Source organism: Drosophila virilis, chromosome 4 (genome assembly GCF_030788295.1).
Source record: "Drosophila virilis strain 15010-1051.87 chromosome 4, Dvir_AGI_RSII-ME, whole genome shotgun sequence".
NCBI lineage: Eukaryota > Metazoa > Arthropoda > Insecta > Diptera > Drosophilidae > Drosophila > Drosophila virilis.
Window position 1 is genome coordinate 5,428,485 of NC_091546.1, and position 26,884 is coordinate 5,455,368.

Here is a 26,884-nt window from a genome sequence, read left to right on the forward strand (position 1 = left end):
TGTGGCGCCCATAGCTCATGTGTACGTGGGCGTAGACAGACAGCAGCCAGCTATGGAAAAGCTGTTCTATATTTAAACACAAGATCCATGACAAAAAGAAAGAGAAAGAAGAAGGAAGAGAGAAAGCAAACAACTGTAATTAAATCAATATGATTCAATTCTGATCAGTTTGTCCTGACCTTGATGCCAGTTTCTTTGGAATTTAAGTGTTTCGGCAACCGCAAGAATGTTGTTGCCACAACTTGTAAAAATTCCCAGCCAAAAAAGACAAAAAAAAAAAAAAAAACCCAAAAAAAACCGTAATTAATTTTATAATTTAAAATGCTTTTCGCACTTAAGGCAATGCACGCCTGAACCGGTACAAAATAAAGCACAGTAAAATGTGCAGTTAAATGCGAATCCGGTTGGGCAGAGAAGGCAAAACACGCACGACATACATACATACACATGTACATATATACACATACATACATACATACATACTCGTGCGTATGACGAGAATAAAATGTGAAGAATCCGCGATTGTGATCCCAATCAGGGCGACAGAAGACAACAATAAAAAAAAAACAAATGTACTGGGCTCAGCGCGATGGAGTTGGTCTTTTGTTGTACCCTATGTTATGCATAGAAGAGGCATGTTGTTTTATACAAATGATATGCACGTATTTTGATATCTTGGCATGTCCAGGTAAGTGTTGATTTGTTTTGCGCTTAATTTTGAACAACAAGTTTTACGTTAGTTATAGTATATATAGTTAGTTATATATACTTGCCATAGGATGTCTGCTAGTCGAACACTCTGCAGTTGAGCACACCTTTCTTTTTCTAGCTTCTCATTGACACACAGATAACGTTGCTTGGCGCGCGTTGCTCGTCGTCGCTGACGATGGGCTATAAATTTTTAATGAAAACAATTTTTTTTATTGAAAAATTTAAATGAAAAATTGCAAGTTTTAACTGAAAAACGGGCTACGTTCGTTCTGTTCGTAACCAAAAGCGCAGCCCCTTGACATTCACTTTTTAAGGCACTGTGCGTGCCGTTGCATGCGATCCAGTTCTTGATCGTACGGCGCTCTCTTGCTCTCCCCCTCCTCCCCCCTCTGACCGTGCGCACATTGCTGTTCCTGGCGCTCTTGCTGTCCCACTCGCTCGTTGCGTATTCTTTGTGTTGGGTCAGCTGCGTGCGTTGGTATAAATGAAGCCAAATTTGTACGCAACGTTTAGTCCGAAATTTCATACAAAAGTCAACAGACGCGAGACCCCTGCGATCGCGCGTACAAGAGAAACAACAAAATAACCGTAAATAAATTTGCGAATATTTGTGCTTACATACATACATACATACATATACATATGTGTGTGCCCACTTGTTTAGCATGCCCGTGTTATTTCCGTTTGATGTTTATAAACAAAAAAAAAAAAATCTGTTTAAAGAAATTAAATACACAAAAAAAAAAAAAAAAACAGGCATGAAAAGTGAAATTGAAATGTGTGCAAAATCTGAAATGCGTTAATAAACATTGTTTATACAATAATAAAGGTCAAATGCGCGTGCGAGCCATAAACATAAATTGTGTTTAAATATCGTAAAAAATATTTTTATTTAGAATCAGAAATTCAAAAAAAAAAATATATAATTTTGTTAATGCCTCGGAAAAAACCTTTCTTGAAAATGGTTTGTTTTTTTGAGCAAGATAATTAGATAATTGTTTTGTAACTGGGCTGCTGAAATGCATTAAAATTAATCGTGATTTTTAATATGCACTTGATCTGATCGTGTCGAGCGTGGAATAACAAATTATCAAGAATAACTCAATCATAAACAAATTAATTATATACCTGACGTAAAGATGCTTAGCCACATTTGTTGGCAATATAACTAAGTGCACATAAATGTTATCGATAACATCTGATCGATAACTCAATTGAGCGAGTGTGAGTGCGAAGAAGAAGAAGAAACAACAACTTTAAATTGTTTATATAGCCACAACTTTGACCTTGAACCCGACAGTCAGTCAAGCAACAACAAGTGATTATATTGCCAACAGGCTGATTGACATCATTTCTCTGGGGCTAACACTGAAAAGCGAGGCAAAAATAAACAAAAACTAAATAAAATAAAATAAAATGAAATAGCGTATAAACGTGCAGCTAACGAAGCATAAACAACAATTGATTAAGCCGCAAATAAGCTTTGCAAAAAAGGGGCACATGCAACAAATAAATACTAGAAATAAATATATGTACATACAAATGCATTTTCATACAACAGCAAAAATTGCGCATTCGCCGCGTTTGCCGCCATTCATTACCGTACACTGATGTCCAAATAAACATGTCCAGCTGTCAAAGCAATTACTAATTGGCTTTACTTTCATAATTGGCTTGTCTATATTTTTGTTTTTGAGTCAAGTGAAGTTGCGTGAGACTCGTAAAACGATTTGAAAGATTATATGGAGCTATAAATCTAGAAAGAGTTGTTGCTTTCAGAGCGAAGAGTTAGCTGTATACAATATTTTCAAAAAAGTGTCAGTCGCTTTCGTTTCTCCCCGGCAGCATCCAACACCTTTTTCGTGTTGCCAGATAATATGCGATATCGCCCATCTATCGCCTTCTTATCTTCCGCCATATTTACTGTTTGCAGGGCATGTCATAGTCTCTACGACCCTCTAACTTAATTGTACTCGTACTCCCACAAGATCACAATCGATCAATATGCAATATCGCCCATCTATCGCCTTCTTATCTTCCGTTATAAATATTGTTTGTAGGGCGTGTCATAGTCTCCATAACCCTCTATCTTAATTGTACTCGAAATCGCACAAGATCACAATCGATCAATAAGCGATATCGCCAATCTATCGCCTTCTTATCTTCCGCCATATTTACTGTTTGCAGGGCATGCCATAGTCTCTACGACCCTCTATCTTAATTGTACTCGTAATCCCACAAGATCACAATCGATCAATAAGCGATATCGCCCATCTATCGCCTTCTTATCTTCCGCCATATTTACTGTTTACAGGCCATGCCATAGTCTCCATGACCCTCTATCTTAATTGTACTCGTACTCCCACAAGATCACAATCGATCAATATGCGATATCGCCAATCTATCGCCTTCTTATCTTCCGCCATATTTACTGTTTGCAGGGCATGTCATAGTCTCTACGACCCTCTATCTTAATTGTACTCGTAATCCCACTTGTTTTTAGCTATGGATTTATTTTAGTGACTTTTTCGCTGTCATTTATTTATATTAATAACACGCTCAACTAATTGAGTGTGAGTGCATGCTACGAGCGCGAGTGTGAGTGTGAATCTGAGTATCTCGCTAGTCTCTCGCAGTCTCCAACATGCTCACCTATCTGTAACGCTCAAACTGTTGCTCATTTTACTCAGTGATTTGTGTCGCTTTTACGTTCCGAACGTTCTGTTTATTTGTCGTTTCCTCAACGCATTTCAGCGCATTTGACTATTGTTTGTCTTACGAAACAGAACCGAATCCGGCAACCGGTGCCAGAACACAAAAAAAAAAACCTAAACAAATCAAAACAGAATTTAATAAAAGTGCTTAGCATAAAAACAAAAACAGAAACAAAAAAAAAACATTAATTTGTTCAACTCAAATAAAAAACAAAAGGCAAAGGAGAAAAATATCGTGTGAAAATAAATATGAAGCTGCTGTGCGGTGTTCTGCTGATCGTGTTGGCTGTCAGCGACGTTTGGACTTTGCCAGGTGAGTTCTAGACTTATTTGAGAACCCTATAAAATATATATATATTTAGTATATTGGCTGGGCAAAACAAGTTTGGGCGGCCTTCATTAGGCGATCCGACAAATAATTCTATATATATATAAATTAAAAAATAAGATTTCCCCGCACCGGGATGATCATTAAAATGTTCAAGTTGATAATGCTGTTGGCGGCCTCTTGAACTCGCGATTGTCTCGCTCGTATCAACAATGCAAATTGATAAAGCTAGGCTACACACGGTAAAAAAAAAAACGATCTCGAAAGTTCTAGAATGAAAGGCTCTGTGCCTCAATCAAAAAACGTTGGAACTTAACTTGATTTTTAAATAGTTTTTTTGATCTTATAAAAAAAGCAAAACAACTCTATTTAAATGAAAAAAAAATCTTTAACAGGAATTTGTAGGCTTAAAAAAAGCATTGGGCACTTATTGTTTAACAAAAAAAAATGGTTTAGAGAGGAAAATTTCGACATTTATCAAAGGAAAAAAAACATTGCTTAGAGAGCAGAATTTCGGGTTTGGGAAATTTGTGGAAAAAATCTCTTTTTAGTTTAAGGAATAACGAACTTGTTTGAATTTCAAGCTCTGCCTAATTTGCGTAGAAAATTTAACTTAATTTCGAGGAAACAAAACTGTCCGAATAAGAATTTTCGCTAAGTGTGGGCATTTTCTAGGAATTACGGCATAATGATGCTCGATTTTGATAAGAACGGTGCAGGCAACAACACTTGACAATCAGCAAAACTGCAAAATGCATCCTGCAGATACAAGATACAAGATACCAAATAGAAGATACAAGCCAGCAGCAAACGCAGCTGCCTCATCATCGTCATCGTCATGGCTGTTGCTGCCTTTGGCTGCCACTTGAATGCATAAATTGCAGCAGCTAAAGTTGAAGAAGCTGAATTGCTTGCAGACAGCAGGCGCAGCAGTCGACGGGGTGTTTGAGGGAGTTGTGGAAAGGAGGATGAGGAGGGGGGGGGGGGGGGTGTATGTGTGTGGTGCAACGGCAGCTGCCAGTGCCACTTGAAGTTGTCAAATTTGCAGCAGTCAAATCATTTACCAGGAAATATGCAAATTTTATGCATATTTCCGATGGACAAAAACACGATTTTTTTTTATTTTTATAAATTTTTGCTTAAACGCTGCTTTAATATTTCGAAATCAACTAGTAAGAGTATTTCATCTGCGAATTTGGAGTAAAAATGCAAATGCAAACCCATTCCATATATGGAATGCATATGTTTGCAGGGTATTCAATCTTCGGTGTTTCGTTAAACAAGGAAAATGAATGGAAAAAGAATGTAAACATATTCGATATATGCTAAGTTTGTAAGGGCATTTCAGCTTCGGCCTTATGTCTTAAATTTCTCGAGACAAAACAAGTAGTTGGAAGCAAAACAAATTTTTGATCTCAAGTTCAATAATATCAGCCAGAATAATAAATAATTATTGAGACCAGGAATGGGAAAACATAAATAAATACAGTCATTTTTAAAATACTATGGAATTTTTGCTGTAGCATGAGATGCGATTGTGTTGAATTTTGTTATAAATATGGAAAAAAATGGAAAAATTTGCACCAAGCTTAGATATCAGTATGTGAAATCTATAGCCACATCTTATGACTCATGCACAATTTGAAATGTATATATATATATATATTAATATATACATGTAGGGCTGGCAACTCTGTTAGTTAGAGGTAACCGCCGGATAAAATGTTAGACGACGCATGTTAAGTAACAGAAGGGCTGGTAACAGGAGCTTAAGATAACAGAGAATAGAGTTGGGTTCGAGTTTCTGAGCTTAGATAAAATTAATATGTTAAGTGTAATTTAAGGGCTTCAGAAGATCGTTGTCTATATTTGTACATATTTTAGTGGGTATTGCCCGGCTTTGCCCGTGTAACGTTTTGTGCGTGGGAAATTGAAATCTAGCCATTTGGAACTTCACTTGTATTTAAAAGTATGTTAGAACATATCAAATAAATTGTCACAAGGATCTTTGAAATTTAGTTTTAGGCAAAAAGTTTTTTTTTTTTACAAATTTTTCACACATGCGGGTGGAAACTGGAACGAAAATTTGCGACCCAAAACTTACATCAGTTTAATGAACCCTCCACTTCTTGTGAACTGCAATTTCTTTTATTATTTCTTGCTGTTACTTTTTTCAATTTAATATTTTTTCTTTATTTTGTCGTGGCCTGATTTCTTTACTCTGCTGTTGCAATTTGTCCATTGCAATTGTTCTCGAGTGGCCGGCGAAATACTTAAGCAATTTCTCTTGCTGTTCCTTACTTATTTCTTATATATATATTTTATATATATATATATATATGTATTTTATTTATTTGTATTTTTTGACAACATTTATGGCATTTAATTTTATGTGTTGCGTGCAGCTGGCAGCCAACTGAAATTGGGTTAATTGTGGCCATAATTCGTGTTTAAGGCCTTTTCCACGGCAGGGGGCAGGGGCAGAGGCATGGGGGCAGGGGGCAGGCACGTACAAATTGCAACTGCATGTGTTGTGCAAATTGCAGTTAAATTCATATAAATCATATATATTTTTTGATTATTTAAACTAATAAGTGGACTGCCGCTCGGACTATAATAAATCGCTTTATAATAATATTATGCATAGTTTTTTAATTGTATGAACTTTTTGCTTACGGAACGCAATTTGTTTAGTTTTGTCATATTTATTTTTATACATTTTATTTTTATTTTGTCAAATGAACGTTTCTTGAATTAGTTACCCAATTAGCAGGGGCAGCGTTTTGAATGGCTTAATAGTTTTTTTTTTTTAATTTGTTCATTTTGTGGGTGGAATTTGCATTATTTTCGGTAATTGCGTAGGAGATTTAATAACTGTTCATTTGTTGTGATGTTGTGCCTTTTGAAAGTGTAATTTTGCTTTGTAACATATTGTTGACAAAATAGAAATAAAATGCAGGCCATAAAGTAAGTTTATGTGCGGCACGCCGAAAATTCAATACCCTTCTAGACATTTCCGTTTGACAGTTATGTGAGAATTGTGAAGCTTGTAAATGCTGAGTTAAATTTAAAAAAAATATCTTGGATTGAAACAGACAAACAGACAGACGAACAGGGATAAATCAACTCGGCTGTTGTTTCTGATCTAGAATATATATAATATACGGAGAGGTCTCCTTTTGTGCTTTACACATTTAATGACAAAATTATGATACCCTCTGCAGGGGTATAATGGCATATTTTCTTACCTCTTAAAAACAAAGGCTACATGAATTACTTTAAAAGCTGAAAAGCTTAATTGGTCAACAAATACTTAACAAAATGTAAATGTGCCATTCAAATGTTCACATTTCCCTTTATAAAGAGCCTATCAATTCTTCCCCCGAGTGAGAGTGAAATTTTATTGAAAATGTGCCATTCAAATGAAAACCTTTCAATTCTTTCCTCAGTCAAACACCGCAAGAGGGAGATTTTTGTCTAAACACTTTAACAATCCCTTCGGTTCAGTTGTGACATCATTTTGCAGCATGGCGACATTTTTCATTTAAAGGCAATTTAATTCCGGCTTGCGATTAAATGTCAATTAATTGCGCCATTCAATTAACAGGCAGAATAAACCATTTGAAAAATACCTGCAAATCGCATAAACCTCAACGACAACAACAACAACAACGGCTAAATGTGAAAATTAAAATGTTTATGTTTTACAGTCGAGGCAAATGAAATACGTTTAACAAAACCAAATATTTCCATATGCATTTCGTTCGAGTTTCTTGAACTTGCGGTCAATTTGGTTTTGAGGTACAAAATAGCTATTAAATCAATGCCAAAGCCAAATCAGAAGCCAAGCAATGAAAACAAATTTGTTCTAGTGTATGAAAGTGATTTTCGAATAACAATTGTGCTATTTGTGCTTTTGAAAATTCAATTGCGAATACAAATCTTTACCTACATATATATATAACTATATGCAACTATAGACTGTGTGTTCTGACTGAATAATTAGTCTTCAACTCACAGCCTAATCCGTTGGATCTACGTAGGGCTGGTGCAATTCCACACGCAATTGTGGAAGAAGAGCGGAAAACGTTTGTATGAAACACTTTTCTACCTAAATACAGGCGGTAACTGTGTGAATAAGTAATATCAACTGGACACGGACAAGGCCTTATAATATCTGCCAGTAGCTTCATATATATATGTCCGGGCGTCAGACCAGCAAGCGATGTCACGCTGGTTCAATGTGAAAGCAAATGACTAATCGTCGGACTAGCAGGCGGAAGCTCGCTGGTTCTTCTCTAGCAGAAATGTTCAATTATTTTGTTAATGAGTCTGCAATTTAAGCGAAATAAACGCATTAATTTTTTATACGCCTTGCACTAGAAATAAAAACAATATAATTTTAGAATGTGCAAAGCATTAAAGAGGAATTTGCTTTGAAGTTGTTTTAGTTTCTCAAATATTATCAAAATTTTTATTAAATTATGATTGAATTAAACCCTTTTCATATAAAGCACATGTAAGTGTATTATGTATTCGGTATAGTTTTGAATTTTAATGCGCTTTAATTTTCGTTCATTTAAATGTGTATAAACAAATTCAAGAGAAAAACTCCGGAAAATGCAGTAAGCCGCTTAAGCATTTAAAAAAAACACAGTTTGAACCATTGACTTTTTTTTATACAAAATAAAATATTTACTTTTAGCCACAGCAATAAATAATTCAAATGAATAACTCAATGGCAAAGTAAATGCGAATGCCATACAGAAAAAGGCAATAACAAAAAAAATTGTATTTGTTGTTAAAAGTATCTGTTAGCTGTAATTGTTGCTGTTGTTATTGTTGTTGCTGTTGTTGCTTATATTTTTGCTATTATTGCAGCTGCTTTTGCCGGCATTTGAAAATGATTAATCATCTCGCAGTGATAATATCGCTATATACACAAATGTTTGTTACGACTGTTGATTTTTTATAACGGGCAAATTTATATTATAGTTGGGCATATAATAAGCTGTTTATTTTAATTGATAGGTATAGAAAATTCTAGTTTTCGTGTGAATAAATAATGAAAGATTACTTTGTTCAACGACTGTAAAAGTGTTATTTAAATATTTATAAAGCTGCGCAACGTTTTCTAGAAGCAACTAATGGAACGCAAGTTAAAGTGTTTTAGTCGGAAGTGCTCGACTAGGGAATACTCTAAACCTTCTTCTACCAACAGCAGATGTATATGCTATTCCAACAAAATTAAAAAAACAGAATTTCGATATCGATTTTTATCGATTGCATGGAAACGGTGCAAATTATCGATTAACAAACTCATACTGCGTGGGAATTAGAGGGCTTACGTTCAACACCTTATAGGTTCTGAGATCGACGCGTACATATGGATGGACACACAGACAGACATTACTAGATCGACTCGGTTATTAATGCTGATCGAGAATATATATACTTTAAGGGGTCGGAAATGTTTCCCGCTGCCTTTTACATGCATTTACACAAAACCCATTTACCCTTTCTACCCATTTTCAAAGGGGTTAGCGTATAAAAATCAACAGCAAGTCAGAGTTTATTTTTTTAATTAATAGATACTAGAGATTAATGGAGATTCTCAAAGCCCATTTTCTTAATATCATGATCATTTCTATAGTCTTATATAGTGTGTATAATAATTTGTTAGGAAATGTGAAAGGCCTTATGGTATATGTATATATATATAATATATATAATAGTCTGACGAGAATTGTAATTGTAAAGCAGCAACGCTCTCGCTCTAATGCCATGCCGCCTCGTGGTGATGTGTTATCGCATCTATCGGTATCGAAGTTATCGATAACAGGCTCACTATGTGGAAACTCTTGCTCTAACTGTTTGCGCGGTTTTACTAGCATATCTTATTACATACAAAAATTGTTTGTATTGATGTAAATGATTCTGAAAGGGAACCGAGAACCGATCCAGTTCACGCCTAGCTCGAATCTATCGATTAATTATCGAATCGAGTCGACTGTCCAATGATATTTCAAGCTTATTCTCAGCACATTTCTCTCCGGTTTTTGACTGAACTTGAAAATGTCTCTGCCTGCAATTGGTTAAACCTAATACTAATTGGCTTAATTTTGTTGCATTGTCGATTATTTCGTTCTGTTTTTGTGAACGCAACGTAAAATTAATAAACAATTTCGTTGCCTGATTGCTTTATCAGCTGCAATTTCCGGCTATTAGACTAGACCAACACACACACACACACACTCGCACACTCACACAGTCACACAGTCACACACACATATCCGGCAAATTGTCAGCTGTCACGAAAAGCTCTAAGCCAAAGCCTCTCCTCCGTCCCATCCCCCTGCAAAATTTTTGAGCTGAATAATCATAAATGTTGCCAACTGTCTGTTTCGCTCTGCCTTTGGCTGTGATTGAAAGCTGCAGAGGCACTTAGCTCTGGTTCAATGTCACGTAATCGCTGCAAGAGGCCTTCCACTGTGGCTGCCACCCACCAAACCTCAGCATCCCCCCCACCCTCATCCACCCCCTTCCCCCTGGCAGAGCTCAACAGCCGGCTCTTTATGTTAATTTATGTGCTGGCAAAATGTGCAAGAGCCTAATGCTCAGCCACGCATGGCGCAAACCCAGAATCAGAAATAAATTACCAGACTAGAGAGGCTAACAGAGGGCAGGAGGCGTGGCAGACGCACTTGCTCATGTTATATATACACACACACAAGCACACGTGTATAAATATATGTGAATAATTGTGTATTATAATGAAAATCCTAGAGTATTACTCAAATAGTCAGCTGGCAATGTCAACGTGTGCAGATTTAAACGATTGTCAAGCTAGTGTGAGTGTGTTTGTGTGTGTGTGTGTGGGCCACCATTTTGTGGCTGTAAATTTAATGAGATTCCTGTCAAATTAATTTCCGGTTATGATTAGATTTTCGTTAATGGCAATTTGCGGTTTTTGCTGCCAAACCAAAAATCTGCTGCCTGTGTCATCATATCTGTCCCTATATCTATAGCTCTATATATATGCATGCACGCATATAGCCATACATATCTGGGCGGGCTGTCACAATGCGTTTGCGTTGTAATTAACAACAAATTGCAATTTCACACAATACTCTCTCTCTCTCTTACTCTCGCTCTGCTCCCATCCATTTCACATTGATTAACATTAAGTAGTTTAATAATCATAAATCATGCTACGCCCACACGAAAACAGGGCATTTGTGAAATTTGCATTGCTTGCATTTCGAGCATTTCGTGCAGCGTCTTTTGTGGGCTTCCGGCCTGTGGCTTTCAACGTCTTTGAAGCATTTTGGCCACATTGACATGTTGCCTGAATGCACATTTTGTCTGCGCCGCCCTGTTCGTCTACTCTAATTGAAGGCCTTGCCCGACGCACTCAAACTGACAGCTGAGCTGTGTTGTAATGATTAAATTGATGCACAATTTTTAGTGTTGCAAAATGTTGTTTGGCCAGTAGGTTAGTCATTTTAGCGATAGCGTTTCGATTTATTACCAAGTAGGTTACACGTTTCATGGAAATATACTCTTGTATAGAGCGAATATTTCAAGGATATATACCTAAATATATACTCATATATATGCATATTGCCCAGTACTTTACTCATTATATCCCAGATATATACTCCCAGATAATTAACCAGCTGTGTATATTACACTTTCAACATTTCATTCCCCAATACCGTCTGTATAAACATTGGGAATAAACACAGCAATAAATTCCTTTCGTTTTGAAAAGTCTTTATGTTATAGAATTATAATACTTTCATGCTTTAACAAATAATTCTTTAATAAACAGCAGGTAAATAATTGCTTCCAACTTCCCCCGAAAATCACAAAAATCTTTTTTATGTGTTTTTCTTATTTTTTTTTCACTGTCCTCACAGCTCAACCTTCCCAGCTGAAGCCCTTCAAAATATGAACTACTAATAAAGTTTTCCTACGTTTTCTCAGCCTCCAGCTCTTATTTTTATATATCTCTCACGTTCTGCCTGTCACTCGTGCTCCAATATGCTCTTTATCGTCTTGTCTCAGCTGCTCGGTCGCTCTCTCTTTAAGATATTCGCCTTTCTATGCGATTCTCACAGCCTATAAACTATAATTACAATTAGCCTCCCCGCCAAGCAAATATTTCCAGTGAAAGCATTTGTGGCATTCTTTTTGGGGAATCACCAGCGCAATCGGAATTCATTAACGATTGCTGCACCTGTGGCAGGCAGCACAAATCAAGCAGCATCAGAACTGAAAATATATATTTAAAATTTGCTGCACGTGTTGGCAGTCAACAAAAAAAAAAAATGAAAATAATAATAAATCTTAGGTGGGCGTAATGAAGGCTCGTGATTGTGAATTCAGTGGCAAATACGGGGGGGAAAAAAAAAACAAGCCTAAAATTAAACAATTTTACTTTTTGCTGCCGTCGAATAATTTGCTACATGTGGCAGCCGGGATGAACGACAAATCATAGCCGGGTCTGGTAAGTTTTTGCTTTTTTACGGGCAGTGTTGGGGGCAGGGAGAACCGGGAGCCGTGTCCGGGACCAAACAATCAAAATCAAATTCAGACTCGGCGAAAAAAACTCATTTTAAACGCGACAAACGTAACGTTCAATCTTCCAGAACATTGCGTACGTGACACGATTGTCACATTTGGCAACAACAACAACAACAAACAACAATAACAACACTTTGCACTGGGCGCTTACAACGGGGCAAGGTTTTTATTTAGGCATTTTGTTTCTTAGTTATTTTTTTGTGTTTTGCCAAAATGCAAATGAAGTGAATGGTGAATGAATGAATGAATGCGTGAATGAATGAGAAGTGAAAAATGAAGCCGGCACCTGAGTTATCCATCGCATACACTCCAATCAGGCCTCAAATGGACGTTACCTGACCCAGCGACCCACAAAAATTAATTAAATTTAATTTTATTATAATGTTTATTTATTGTCCTCTCTTTGTCATTTAGGTCGCATTTCCCCCTTATTGATAAAACGCGATTTTTGAAATTGCGCAGAAATCGCTGTGGTTGAAAATTTTGCGGTTTCTTTCAATTGGTTAAACAATTGTAAATTAAATGAGTAGAACATTTTTAAATGTACTCTTGTATAGGGTATGTACGACAGTCGTATTTCGCCACGAGAAAAAATGCAGATTCTTGTGGTTTTGCAACCAAAAAGCGAGAAGTTTAAAAAAAATCTTAAATATATATTGGGAAAAATATATAAAATACGTTTATTTATCTGGCTATTTAAAATTGTATATAAATTTTGGATTCAACAATTTTATTTTATATATATTTATATATATGTTGATTTCTTTAAAGTAATATTATGTTTCCATGATATTCTTTTTAGAATTTCGTATGATTAAAAAAGAACCAAAGAACCAGAAATTCTCTCTGTTAATTGTTAAATAGTTCTTTTAGCGAACTGAGAGCTTTCTCTACAACAATTTAACACCTTTAGCTGCACTTTTCTTTCAAAATCCCAATTCGTATCCCTTTTAAAGGAGTCTGTACCTTAACCCTAAGCACGGCACGTACCGCCAAATGACACAGGACAAACACCGACAACTGTGACAAAATGCAATGCACGCCTTATAAACCCACCCACATTTTCAATTACATTCATAAGCCAGGAATCAGAAGGCCAGCTAACAAACTGACAAACTCAATTGTATGCTATTTGGCTTAAAATGATTTTAAAATCAGTTAAAACCAATGCAGAGCCAAATTCAAACTGTGGGGGGAGGCAGGCATGTGCTTAGCGGGTTCGGGGGGCGTGTTCCGGAGTGCGGGGGTGCAAAAAGTGAGAGATCAGGAGGAGAGAGTTGATTTCCGGACAGAGATGCCAGTCAGTTAGTTTGGCCACGTTCAAGAACTCTAAGCAGGGGGAAAATTAGTTTGATGCGCACCACACACACGCACGCACACACCATACACACACACACAAACACACACACACGCACACTAACACACTTGCTGCGCTGTCATTTAGCTCTCTGTCTCTGTGCTTCTAAGCATTGTCAAGTGTCAACAGCATTTGAGCCGAAAGTGAAACTCAAGCCAACCCCAAATTGTAGTCTGTTCCCTACACAACCCACACACACACACACACACACACACACACACACACACACACACACACACACACACACACACACACACATATATACATATCCATCACCCTAATGCAAGTGAAAGTGCCCCAGAGCACAGTTGGGCTGTCTGTCTCCAAGTGAAATGCCATTCAATTGACGTGTGCTGATATTTTGTTAGCACGCATTTTTGCACTGTTCTACACTAGAGCTGGGCACTTCTCGTGCTCTCTTTCGTGACACGAGCTCATACGTGCTCTGATACAATGTCGTTTCTCGTATGTGTTCGTGCGTGTGCGAATAGGACAGAACAAGCGAGAAAAAGCAACGTATAGAAATGCAAAAACAAGTTTTGTTGCAGTTATCAAATAAACAAAAAAAAAAAGTTTATATTGCAAATATCGAATGTTTCGTGCTCGTCTTTCCGCTCACCTCTACTGAAAATCTCCCCAGAATAGGGGCTACTACTGCTGCCACTGAGAAAAAACCAAAACTTTTAACAAATGATGGACGTGCTCTGCTGCTGGGGTCCCTCTCTTTGAGTGCACGCATCTATTCACATATCCGTGGACTCCGTTTGCCGCTTTCAATGGATTCGAGAATGAAATTTGTTTAACGACAACTGCCGCAATGGAGCCGATGTCCAACGCCAACTGCTTTGCATTTGCATTGTCATTGTGTGTGTGTGTGTGTGTGTGTGTGTGTGTGTGTGTGTGTTGAGGGAGAGCTCTGCAATTGGGGTTAGCTGCCCCACGGCTTTGCCCCCTTTGTATCCCGCACCTGGCCCCATTCGCAAGCCTCTGCTGCCTGCTTGCTATCAATTCTAATTACAAATGTCTACAATGATTTTTCGGTCACCCTACGCTGGGGCTGATGTTGATGATGATAATGACGATGCGGATGATGTTGATGATGATGAGCATGATGATGCAGGTGGCGATGGCGATTGCCCTGGCTATGGCATGTGGGACTTCGGTCTAGGCTTGATTAATGTCACGCGCAGCACAGGCATAATATAAGCAACAACAACAACAACAACGACAACAAGAAGAAGAAGAAGAGGAGCAGCTGCGTCTGGTCAGAGTCCGGGGTCTCTGTTGCGGATGCGTGGCCTATTAGAGGTTGCGGCGTAGTTCTAGTTATCTGCGCGACTCAACGCAAGCTGGGTGTAAGGTGCGGTGGGCGTTGGGTAGGTGCGGGACGAGGTTGTGGCAAATTCCCGTGCCCCTTGTGGGCCAGTGACTGTGGCTTTCGCTGACTGCCGCCGACTGATTGGCAGCGGCGTGAAAGAGACCATGACACTGTGATAAGCGGCAGCAACAGAAGCCTGGCCACTGATACCAGAGTTGAGACGAGATGCTGGTGTGGATAATTAACAGCAGACATTGATGGAATTTGACGAAGCAACGGGCAGACAGCAGCGAGAGTTGACCCAAAAAGAAAGCGTGGCATGCAACAAAGTACAGCGCTTGTTTTTAAAGGTAACCAAAACAGAGCAGGTAACACATTTATATTTGTATGGCATACTTGGGTCTTTGATAAGATTTTGCTTAAAAGAAGGAAGCTTACGCAAGCTACAGAGCAATGAGATGCTATGGCAAATATATTATGTATGTATTTGATTCAGTTCTCACATAGTTTCGTGAAACCTTATTTTGCATTGAAAAAAAGCTTGAGCTTGTTATTAAATCGACCCAACGTATGCTGAGTATTTTGCATATCTTAGCTAACCTGTTTTTGCAATTTTATTTCATTTCGATTGAAAATTGCAATTGGATTCGCTTTGGCTGCCAAGAAATGGTTATTAATGCCCAAAGATTATTTAGATATTTGCAATGCTGGCTAATAATTTGTTATGCTTTTGGGCTCAAATGCAGCCGCAATTGATGCCATAAATACGGCACAGTAGTTAACTGTGACTATTATTTGCCAGCCACAAATCACTCAAATGACAGTCGAACGAAATTCATTTGAAATATGAAACGAGAGCTAAACGCGGCGACACAAACAAATGCCAAAATGCTCGGTAACCAAATAAATATGTGACGATAATTACAAACTGCTATGGCAACTTCTACAGTCCATAATTTATATCAAATGTGTGTGTGTGTGTGTGTGGTGTGTGTGTTGGCTTTGTGCGCTCAATCTCGTCTCGTTTGGCTGGCAAATTGCTGCAAAATATGAAATAGCGTTTTTCGAATCTAGCCAAATGTGAGCCCCAAATGGTAATTAAAATGATGGCCAAAAGTGTCGGTTGCTCCGGTCTAACCCTCACAATCTCACACACACACGCACAACCGCACACACACACACACAGAGAGAGAAATACATTTGAACATTTTCAAGTGGCCACGAAATTCAATATGGCTTGGCAAAGCTGGAAAAGCCCATGCGCTGCATGTGTTTTCCAATTACTTTGGCTCGGATTGACCAATATAAATGTATATATGCATGTATGTGTATAGAGCTGTAGAGTTGCCGAATTTTCCAATTTCCATTTACAATTTACAATTTACAATATTTTCATCATGAGTGAAAATCAAACGCAAAATCAAAATCACAATTCCGTTTTCTGTGCGTCTGCGTGTGCGTGTGCGTGTGCAGTTGCAGTCTGGCCGCAAAACTTTTCTAATTAATAACTATAACAAAAGCTTTATTCTTTTTTAATTTATTTTTATTTAATTTTTTTTTTTTATGGTTGTAGTTCAAAATTATCGTATTGCAATTTGTAAATATTCGCAACTTTCTCTGCGGGCGAAATTCTCATTAAATTCTGAACGCTTCTTTCTATCAATTATTTTACAATTTTGCGCGCAAATCAATTAAACTTTTGCAACGAGTTTTCTTCTTTTTTACTATGCGGCTTTTTTGTTTTCCGTTACCCTGCAGCCATACTGCTACAAAATGGGGTATATTGCGGCAACAGGCAGTTGATAATGTACTTAAATATTTCTGAGTAGAAATTTAATAGTTTTTTTTCACGACTCTCTTAATTTTTTTTAAAGAGACGGTAATTTATTTGATAATGATTTGAATTTTTGTATATTGATTTTTTTAAATCTTTATTTCATATATAAAAAAATGTTCTTAAAACCCAAAATAAAGACAAGAGTTGTTTGAGAAGCGAAGCACACATGATATATGACAGTATATCAAACAAATATATGACAGTAGCTCTGAGCACTTGTTTACTTTATATAGGGTATCTGCTGGTCGTGCACTTTTGCCTTTTCGTATTTTTATGATGTATTTCGCTTTTCAGTTGCATGCGATTAATGAATTTTTAATAGCCCGCACTTTGGTTAATGTAAAAAGTTGCCATAATAGTTACAGGATGTTTTTCCAACTTCCCCTCCCGCAAACTCGCCCCGCCCCGCAAACCCCTCAGGCAACTGTTGAACAGAGTATGGCTTAGGCTGCCACAAGAGTTGCTCGTCCTAAATGGCAAGTAATTATGATTGCCGCTGAGTGAGAAGAGTTAGTTGGAGCTGCAGTTAGTTGGTTGGATATGTAAATCTTTTAAAACGTTGTCCAGCCACAAGTAGCTAAATGATTGAGTGAAATCTCAAAAAAGAATCTAGTTTTAACGTTTTCTAAAAGAAGAGCTTTAAAGAAAGCAAAGAAATGAATGAAAACTAACAAAAAGATTCATTTAGCTTCAAGAATTCAAAACTAAAACTTAAACAAATTGAGGTTGAATGAAGATATAGAATATTTACCTAAATGTCCAGGGAAGAAACTGGTTTTACTCAAGAATCTATTAATATGGATGATTACTTCTTGTATGACATAAAACCCTTTCACTTGATAAGAGACAATTTAAAACAATATTCTTCGATCATTTAAATATAAGAAATGAAAAAAATTAGAAAAAGATATTATAATATAATAAATAATAATATAATAAAAATATAAAGAAATAATAAACATTAATATTAAAACAAAAATAAATAATAATAAAAAAATGTAATAACAATAATTATTTAATCCTTACTTTAGATTCTTAATAATTTTACTTTTAATTTAAGATTAAATTAAAAATAATACTATTTTATTTAATTTGAATTCAGCAAAGGGAATTCACCTAATTGTTGAATAATTTGTTAAAGTGAAGAAAAGGGAGTTTCCTTTTTTTCTTGCATCTTAAATTTTTTTTTAAATATGCGCGATATTTAAAAATTTGTTATTTCTTCACAATTATTAATTTAAAAATTTCCAACTCAACTCTACAAAACTCAAGAGTGAAAAAATCGCTGCCTAGTTAATTATGCAAAATTGTACAATTATGTTAATTAATTGACGCACAGTTGAGGACGCCGGCCTCCATTCTTAAACGAAAGCGCCCCTTTACCCTGTCCTCCCCTCTACCCTGTCCTCCCTTCTACCCTGTCCGCCCCTCTAACTTTCCGCCTGCTGGCAATTAGCACCATAAAACGCAGGCCAAGTGATTGCCAGCAACGGTTTTTGGGATTTCATTTGTGGCGCCTCAGCGAAAAAGTAGGAAAAAAAAGTAGACAGGGCTGGCGCCACGCCCCCCTTTTTTGGGCATACAGTTAACCTTACATAATTAGCAACAAATTCGTTGTGTTTAGAACAAAAGCGCCGAGCACTGCGAATTTTCGCCAACTGCCTTTATTAATTTCATAATTCAGAAAACGAAACAATGGTCAGATGGAAGGGGGCGTCGTGGCGCGGAGGCGAAGGGTAAACAGTTGCATGGGGGCACGGCTTAATTATTGGAAAATTAATGAATACGGCATGTAGATATTTTCATTAGGGAAACTCCTGCTTTTGTTTAGTATTCGCATGATTAATAACTGTGTGTGTGTTTTTTCCTTTTGGGCTTAATAGGGGATAGCATTGGCCAGCATAGGAGTGGGAGTTGCGGAGGGCGGGGCGGGACGGGGCATGGGTAGTGCTCTTAACCCCAAAACATTTCACTTGCTGCACAATTTTCATTTTCATAAATTCTTTGGCACGTGGCCCCCTCTCGAGCATGTTTCAATTTGGTTTGGCACCAAATGCCATGGCAACAACGCACCCTCAAGGTATGCTGCATGAAACCATGAAATATTATATATGTATGTATGTGCAACAATCTGGTTGGCTTTTGTGCTCTGAATGGGGCATATTTGTTTGGCATAGTATGTACAGAAGCTGAGTTACCCGAGTTAACATCTTTATATTCCTCAATTAAAGGCTCAATTTTGGCGCTAGCATCATTAAATTTTGCACATATTTATTTTTAGGGATCATTCTTAAGATAGCAAAGCTTCAGCATGATCTGTGGCTCTGGAGCTGAGTTACTTGAGTTCTCAATTGTATATTTTTTGATTAGGGGCGCTATTTAAAGGTTAGCTTTGTGAAATTTTGGAACCATGCCTGCTTACGATTTGTCCTGAAGATACCAAAGCTTCAACAAGATCGTGTGTGGGGCAAGTCTTGAAATAAAGTTTCTTGCCTATTGACAGGTGTATATACCCGAATATAACGTTCATATTTGTCATGCATATGCATTAAAATTTCCACGCTGCATATTTGCCAGGCTGTAGCCCACTTTCGTATGCGCCGCAAAAGGTAAATATTTGCACTTGTAAATGACATTCATATGTGCGACCCCAGTCGGCATTTTGTTTATGTTTCTGTTGCATCAGAGTCAACCCCCATGCATATAAAAAGCGCATACTTTGCCCCTTTTCTTTTCGTTGCTTTGTAAACCAAACATATTGCGAGTGTGCCGTGTGCTTTACTTATAAATCGGCTTACAAAAAAAAAGTGCATTCGTTTTGTGACCTCCTCTGGGCACAAACAAAAAAGGGGTTTTGCGTCCAGGGGTCACGTACGTTTTGCATTTTGCGTACGCATTTTACGCAGCTTTTAAATCGTCTCGCATATCGCATTTCATACCAAGTCAAGTCTCAACTTGGCTGGACTTATTTTTAACATCGTTAGTTGGTTGCGTTGGACATGTTTTTCCTGCTTTTCTTGCTGCCACTTGTTGTATGCTGTGCGTCAGTCTCAGCTGCTGAGATTTATGAAGTGCCACATGGCCAGAGGGACAGATTTATCTGTGGACCGAAGCGAAGGCTGCCTGAAACCATGTGAATTGTGTGACAGTTGCAAGCAGTTGTTTATTTACCCCTACAGCTGTAGACGATGGTTTATTATAGAGCCATGGCCCAGTTTCAAGATCTTAAGCGATTTCCTGCCATTAAATATGGGCGTTTCGTATGGTTAGAAAGCAATATTAATAAGCAAGTAAGTGAGCTACAGCTGAGACACTTGATTAACCTTTATATGTTATGTGAAACACAATATTATGAAAAATTCACTTTCTTTTAAAACAATTTCCAGCTTTTATAAAATTATAAAAATGTTTTTGATATGTCGTTTCTGCTTGATATCTCATAGCTTTTGTGATCTCAGAGAGGACATTTTAAATCGATATTGATCTAAATAAGGAGCTTTAAAGACGTATCTTAAAAGTATTGGCATATATATATATATATATATATATATATATATATATATATATCGGCAAACGAAGAGAACTATCCAAAATAAATGCCAAATATGATATTTATTAATATTATAGAATATTTATCGATATTTATCGATTTTGGACAACGTTTAAAATGTTCGAAACAACAAAGTAAACTTGTTTTGCATAAAATACACTTTACAAATGAGATCTGTAGCTCTTAAAGTTTCTCAAGTTTGTTATTAGTTAGTATATTTAAAGATAGATTCTTATGGTCAAAGATAGATAAGTATAATATTAATGGGCACTCATCAAATTTGGAAAACGTTTATCGAAACAACAAAATAAAGGTCTAGGCAATACCAATGAAGTCTGTAGCTCTTATAATCTCCAAGATTTATTGTTATTTAGTAGATCTAAAGATAGATTTATATAATATATCATATATTATAGAGTTTATCGATTTTGGGAAACAGCGAGAGTTATTGAAATAACACTACAAATGAAGTCTGTAGCTCTTATAATCTTCCAGTTTAATTTTTATTTTGGTGGCTCAAAGATAGTTAAATAACATAAATACAACTGGAGTTTTGCCAAATTCTGCAAATCGTTTAATTCATTCAAATTTGGGTCTTAAATGTAACTATAAAGCTTAGACAACGCTGGCAGCTTCATATATAATTATGAATAATTTTATGTGCGGCTCTCATCAGCATTTCTCAGCTGCCGCCCCCAAGCTCAGCCGAGCCCAGCCCAGCTCGATACTGGAAAGGTGAGCCTGCCATTTTCCTATAGGGCATATCCGCAGAGCGCGGCAAATTATGCAAAATGAAAACTCTAATAAGCGCTAATGAGGCCACTAAATGATTAGCACAAAGGGTCGAGCGGGTCCAGAGAAAGCTTAAGCAGTCTCTGAGCTCTGCGGTTTTTGGCTTACGAATTTGCTGATTTGGCTTAATTCGACGCATTTTCAGCGGCTAATTTATGGCCAAACGGCGCGCGTTTTAACTGCGCTTTTTTAATTATAATTACGCGTAATATTTATTTGTATTTTTAATATATATTTATATGTTTTTTTTTTTTCATTCCTTGCAGCCCGCAACAGTCCGCAGGACGATGCGGAGGTGATTGCCGTGCCACAGGCTCGGCCCACAGCAAGCGATCCGGCTTTTCGTGACTTTAAGGGCGTAATCGATACGGGCGCTGAGATTCCATTCCTGCAACCGGATCCGTCTGTCTTCCACTTTAACCTGGGCATTCCCCATTCCTTTGATGGTGAGTTTTTAACATCTGTTGTTTTTTTTTTTTTTCTTGTGGCTGCCACGTGACGCATCTGCAATTGCATTTAATTACAATTTTATGTTGCCCCACCCTCCTTGCCATTCCCCTCATTAGTCCAGCAGATACGAGTAATTACCAAGTACGGCATGCATTTAATGCATGCTTTTCATTGTTATGGTTATTACATGATGAGAGATTTTTATTATTTGGATAATTTCAGAAAGTCGAAGCTTAAACACACTTGCATTGGGAAAATATGCACTAATATTAGTTCCAATGTTGATAGGATTCAAGTGCATTATTGACTTTGGTCAACATCTTGGGTATTATAGAGCAAGAGAGGCTTCCTTCTATGCGTAACATACTTCATGACTGAATTAAAATACCCTCTGCAAGGGTATAAATAAACTATATAAACTATATAATATAGTTTACTTTATCGTAAAAAGGTACAACCATACAAAGTTTCATTGAGATTTTTTTCGTGAGCCTTCAGCCCTCTTAGGTATAAAAAGCTCTTAAGGCTAACCAGAATACATTTGGAATACTCTCCGAGTGGCCAGTTAAGCCAGCCAATTAGTCGCCAGGCTTTGCCTGCAATTTCTTGCTGGGCAGATCCTTTTGAATACACTGAAGTTTAAAGTTCGTCACACAGTTGAGCTTGAGAGTGTACTGGAGAAATGTAAACAATTTATCAAAATATTATGTCAAAATTGTTGTGGCCCAGTCAAAGTTTTTGCCTTGTACTTGTCTTTATTTCTTATATTTATATTGATATGCATGTGCTGGGTCACAAAACTCTGTTGACCATTAAAAGTGAAAAGTTTGAGCCTTTGGCAAAAAAAAAAAAAAAAACAAAAAAAAAATGAAAGAAAATAAAGAAAGACGAGGAGGGAAAACATTTATAAAATGCTGCTTCTTAACTAGGGATGAAGAAGTGGCCAAACTTCATAAATCTTTTGCTAACTAATACGCTGACAAAAAGTTCTTAAGCCAATGGCTCGTTTTATATGCAAGAAACTTTTATTTGGCATCAGCTTCAAAGATAACAAGTGAATAACAACAGCACTGAAAGAAAAACTTCTATGATTTTTAGTGTTAACCAACACTGCGAAAAAGTTGGTGTACGTTTTTTATGAGCCAACATAGACATAGGCCAAGACAAGGCAAATGCTGAACTGTTATTCAGCAGTTTTTTAAGGCTGAAAATCACTTTTAATACTGTTAAATTTGACTAGCTGTCTGCTAAGCTAGTTGTTAAATATTTGACAAGATGAATGAGCAGTGTTGCCTTTTGAAAACTTTATTGCACAGTTGGCAATGCCTTAGCAATAAAATATAAACCTTATAAGAGCTGGCAACTCTCAAATGACGGCGTTGCCAATTTGACGGCATTGCCACATTTTTACACAATTCAATTCAATCTTTTAAAGTTTTGAGTGTAAAGCGATATATAAGTGGAATATATATGACAAAAAAGAAAAAGAAAACCTTCAACAAAGTTCAAAGGTTGCCGCTTTTAGAATGATGTCAACCATTTGGTCGAGCTGGTCAAGCAATTGAGGCACGCTTTAAACTCATTAGAATGCAACAAGCAAATGAATTGTAACATGCCAAAGCCGGGCAAACAATGCGGTCAAGTATTTATGACAAGGTTGGCTACAAGACGAAAAAAAAATGTTAACCCTCCGACAGAAGCAAGAGTGAGAAATGTGACAGCATATGTGTAGACAGGGGGCGTGTCAAAGAGGATTATGTAACAAGCAGACGGCGACACAGAAAGCACTTTCTTTTTTTTTCGTATTTTTATTTTTTAGTGCGTTTACGGATTACGGAATTTAAACAGAAAAACGCATTAGCTAGGCAAAAGGCGTCTGCCGTCTGGGCGTCATCAAAGAGATGACAACAACAAGAACCAAGTCGATTTCAGCTGGCATTTTGGCACTTTTCAACACCTGCGTCAGTTCCCAGCGCGGTTCGCCTTTGTAGCTGGGTACCTTTTTCAGTTTGACAGTGGCCTTGCTCTTAATATAATACCCTGTACTTTCAAGTGGTTAAAAAGGGTATCAGGAAGTTGGGCAAATGAATGCAAGAGGTAACGTTTCGGAATGTATTAAGTATCTCAATACTTGAGAAGCATCAGCAAAGAAGTGTAAAGCCATAGTTCTCTATTTCAGTGATCAGAGTTTTCGATAAATATCGATTATCTGAGCTTTGCAGGCTACTATTATGAGAGTTAAGAAGAATAACTGCGAAATTTAGCTTGCCATACACCAGACGCATAAAAACATATTGTTAAACGATCTGTTTCGCAGGTATGATATCGATAATTATCGTAAGAGTTTTAGACATAATAGAAAGAGCTCTGGAAATTGTAGTCACAGATCAAGTGTACGTTCGATAATGTTGCTTGCTGCTCTCACATCGATAAATATCGATTTATAATTCAAGTTTTTTATCGGATTTTTACTTTAAAAGCTGGCTGTACAACAAATTTATATAGAACAATTTACCGCAGTCCTCCCAATTCGATAAATATCGATTGATGTATGCCATTTAACTTTTACTCATTGCCAGCCTCTTTACTATGCAAATTATAGGCCGTTCTGCTTGGTACAGAGTATCTACTAGTCGAGTATAGCTGACTAGACTATGCCCTGTTAGCTTGTTTTGGCGTTAAATTATACCACAGACAACAAAATTTTTTATGCATTCCCATTTTGCAGACATTTTCCGCCGTCTGCGCGCCCGTCTCTGGCCCATCGCCGTGGACTCAGATGAGATTGCCGGCTCCGGCGATTCGTCCGAGTCCCTAACTCCCCTCAGCTTTGGCCTGCGACCGCTGACAACGCTGAGCGACAAGAATGGTAATACCACATCGACGGTTAAGGTGAGGCAACATCAAAGTCTGACGCTCAATTCAATTTAATCCAATGCTTTTATATATCAAACAAGGTGGTTAATGGTCACAAGGTCGAGATCAATGAGACCGTTTACGGTGACGCGAACAGCTCGTTCAAGGTGCGTTTGGTCAATGTGCGCCCGCTGGAGAGCGGCGAGCAGGTGGCCGAGGGCGTGATCAATAATCACGGTGACTTCAAGCCGGTAAGTTCGCCCAGCACATCGGCGCCGCCGCAGCAGCGCCACGAATTGGATGATTCCGAGGAGGACAACGATCGCCGTGAGCCGCTCGAGAAGCAGCCCAAGGACAACGAGGTGCGCGACATCGATGAGCCTCAGGTATAAAAGCTTTTTACAGCATTTCAAAGCAAACTTTGAAAAAAAAAAAACAAAAAAAAGATAAAAGCGCATCTAACCAGGAAATGATTGCAAAATGCCTTGCCAATAAAAACAAAAAAAAATAAATAAATAAAATAAAAAATAATAATAAAATAAACGATGCTGCGTAGAGCTCTACTAACCGACTATATACTACACTATATACATACTATATATACTATATATATATATATAAAGAACATGTATATTGAGCCGACTATGTAAACTTGTAATATATATTAAAAAACAATTTCTAATATAATTTTTCAAATAAAGTTTTGCATTAAACTAAAAATAATTATATATACTTGTATATATATATTAAACAATAACTAAGAAGTACCTAAGCTTTTATTATTTTTTTTTTTGCCTGCTTTTACGACTAATGCTAATGTTTATTTTATTATGTAATTTTTAATCTTAATGCAACTGGTTTGTGGCCTTTTTTTTTTTTTGGCTGTGGTTTATTTTCGTACAATTCTAATTTAAAAGTTTTCCTAATTTCCATTTGATTTAAAGCTTTGGCTTTGGCTTAAAAGCGTTGCTAATTTGCGTTTGGTTTTGTGCAATTTATTTATTTTTAAATTTTCAATTGTTTCAACATTTTGTATATAATTTTTATTTTTTGCAGCTGCTGAAACCATAATTAAGTTTTGTTTATTTGCCTGGTCAATAAACCGGCAGCCACCGCAATCATAAATATTTTATTAACACGACAAAATGTTTAATTGTACAATTAGATTTTCTACTTTTGTATACCCTCTAGAAATTTTAAATGTTTGAGCGAAGTTTGTTGAATTTAAGGAACAATATGTAACAGGAATCATATTAGTATTAATTCGATGGTTCTCTGAGCATATAACGATAAATATCGATTTCCAAGATTATACAATTTTTTGCTTTATGTACCCTGTAGAAATTTCAAATGGGTGCGTTTGAATTAAGGAACAGTATGCAACAGAGATCGCATCAGCATTAAGTCGGTGATTATCTGAGCATATATCGATAAATATCGATTTCCAAGATTTTACAATTCGATTTTCTTCTCTTGTATACCCTGTAGTATTTCAAAGTAGGTTATTGCAGACCATTCAACAACAATGTGCTATAGATAGAGGGAAATTTAGTAGTCGGCGGTTATCAAAGCATATATCGATAAATATCGATTTTTATTCATCTCCATATCTCTTTACTGGGTATTTCCCAATCTATAACTTCTAATAGGCAAGCAAACTTGTCTTTTGTTGCTGTTTAACATTGTAATTTACATATTTGCGTAATAGATGTGTGAGAGTTGCCATTTTTTTGTGTGCGTTTTTTGTTTGCTTTCGGATTGACTTCATTGCGTCCAAATTATTAATGCAAACAAATTATACATTTTATTATGTGTCAACGGGGTGCATAAAAACAAATTATATATTAACCTAAAAAATTGGCAAATGAGGTTCCCATCCTCTCATTGCTATGACAATTGCTGTCTGGGCTATAAAATATGCACAAATTAATTGCATTATTGAGGGGATCTTCGATGCGTTTACAAAATTTCAGATTAAATTATTTTTTAAGCTAGCCGTCTGAATTTTGGCATATTTCGCTCATAAAGAATGGATTTTGAAAATACATTAAAGTATTTTATATAAAGCTTTAATTAATGGAGCAATTCAAGTATTAACAAGCATTTAAACTGAATTCTTTGATTTAAATAACTTTATTAATTGTTCTTCGTTGAACGTTTTTCTACTAGTTTATAAAGCTTAAACAAACTTTTCAAATAAAGCTTTAATGATCTATGGAAAGTGTTTGCTTAATAAGATGGCTGCAATATACCCATTTCCTTAAAGCTCTTTGATATTTCGTTAATTACTCTTTGTAGCTTTTAACTTTGAAAGCTTTAATAAACTCTTAAAGCTCTCGAAAAATAATCTTTTGCGCCCAGTTGCTGAGAAAAAAACGATTT

The 26,884-nt window shown here is 36.7% G+C and overlaps 2 protein-coding genes across 2 annotated transcripts in view; both read left to right on the forward strand.

Annotated features, from left to right (window-relative positions):
• The first annotated feature begins 550 nt into the window (after positions 1-550).
• The window catches only part of LOC116651542 (serine-aspartate repeat-containing protein I-like), a 30,440-nt gene continuing 4,106 nt past the window's right edge, over positions 551-26,884 (forward strand). The window contains exon 1 of the mRNA XM_070208812.1: positions 551-688. The gene's annotated coding sequence lies outside the window, so the exon portion shown is untranslated. The remainder of the gene's footprint in view (positions 689-26,884) is intronic.
• On the forward strand, positions 560-25,074 carry LOC6628983 (uncharacterized). Its single transcript, XM_032438099.2, has 4 exons — positions 560-688; positions 21,463-21,642; positions 24,375-24,538; positions 24,604-25,074. Exons 1-4 carry the CDS (start codon positions 571-573, stop codon positions 24,892-24,894), a joined length of 753 nt encoding a protein of 250 aa, XP_032293990.1. The 5' UTR covers positions 560-570; the 3' UTR covers positions 24,895-25,074.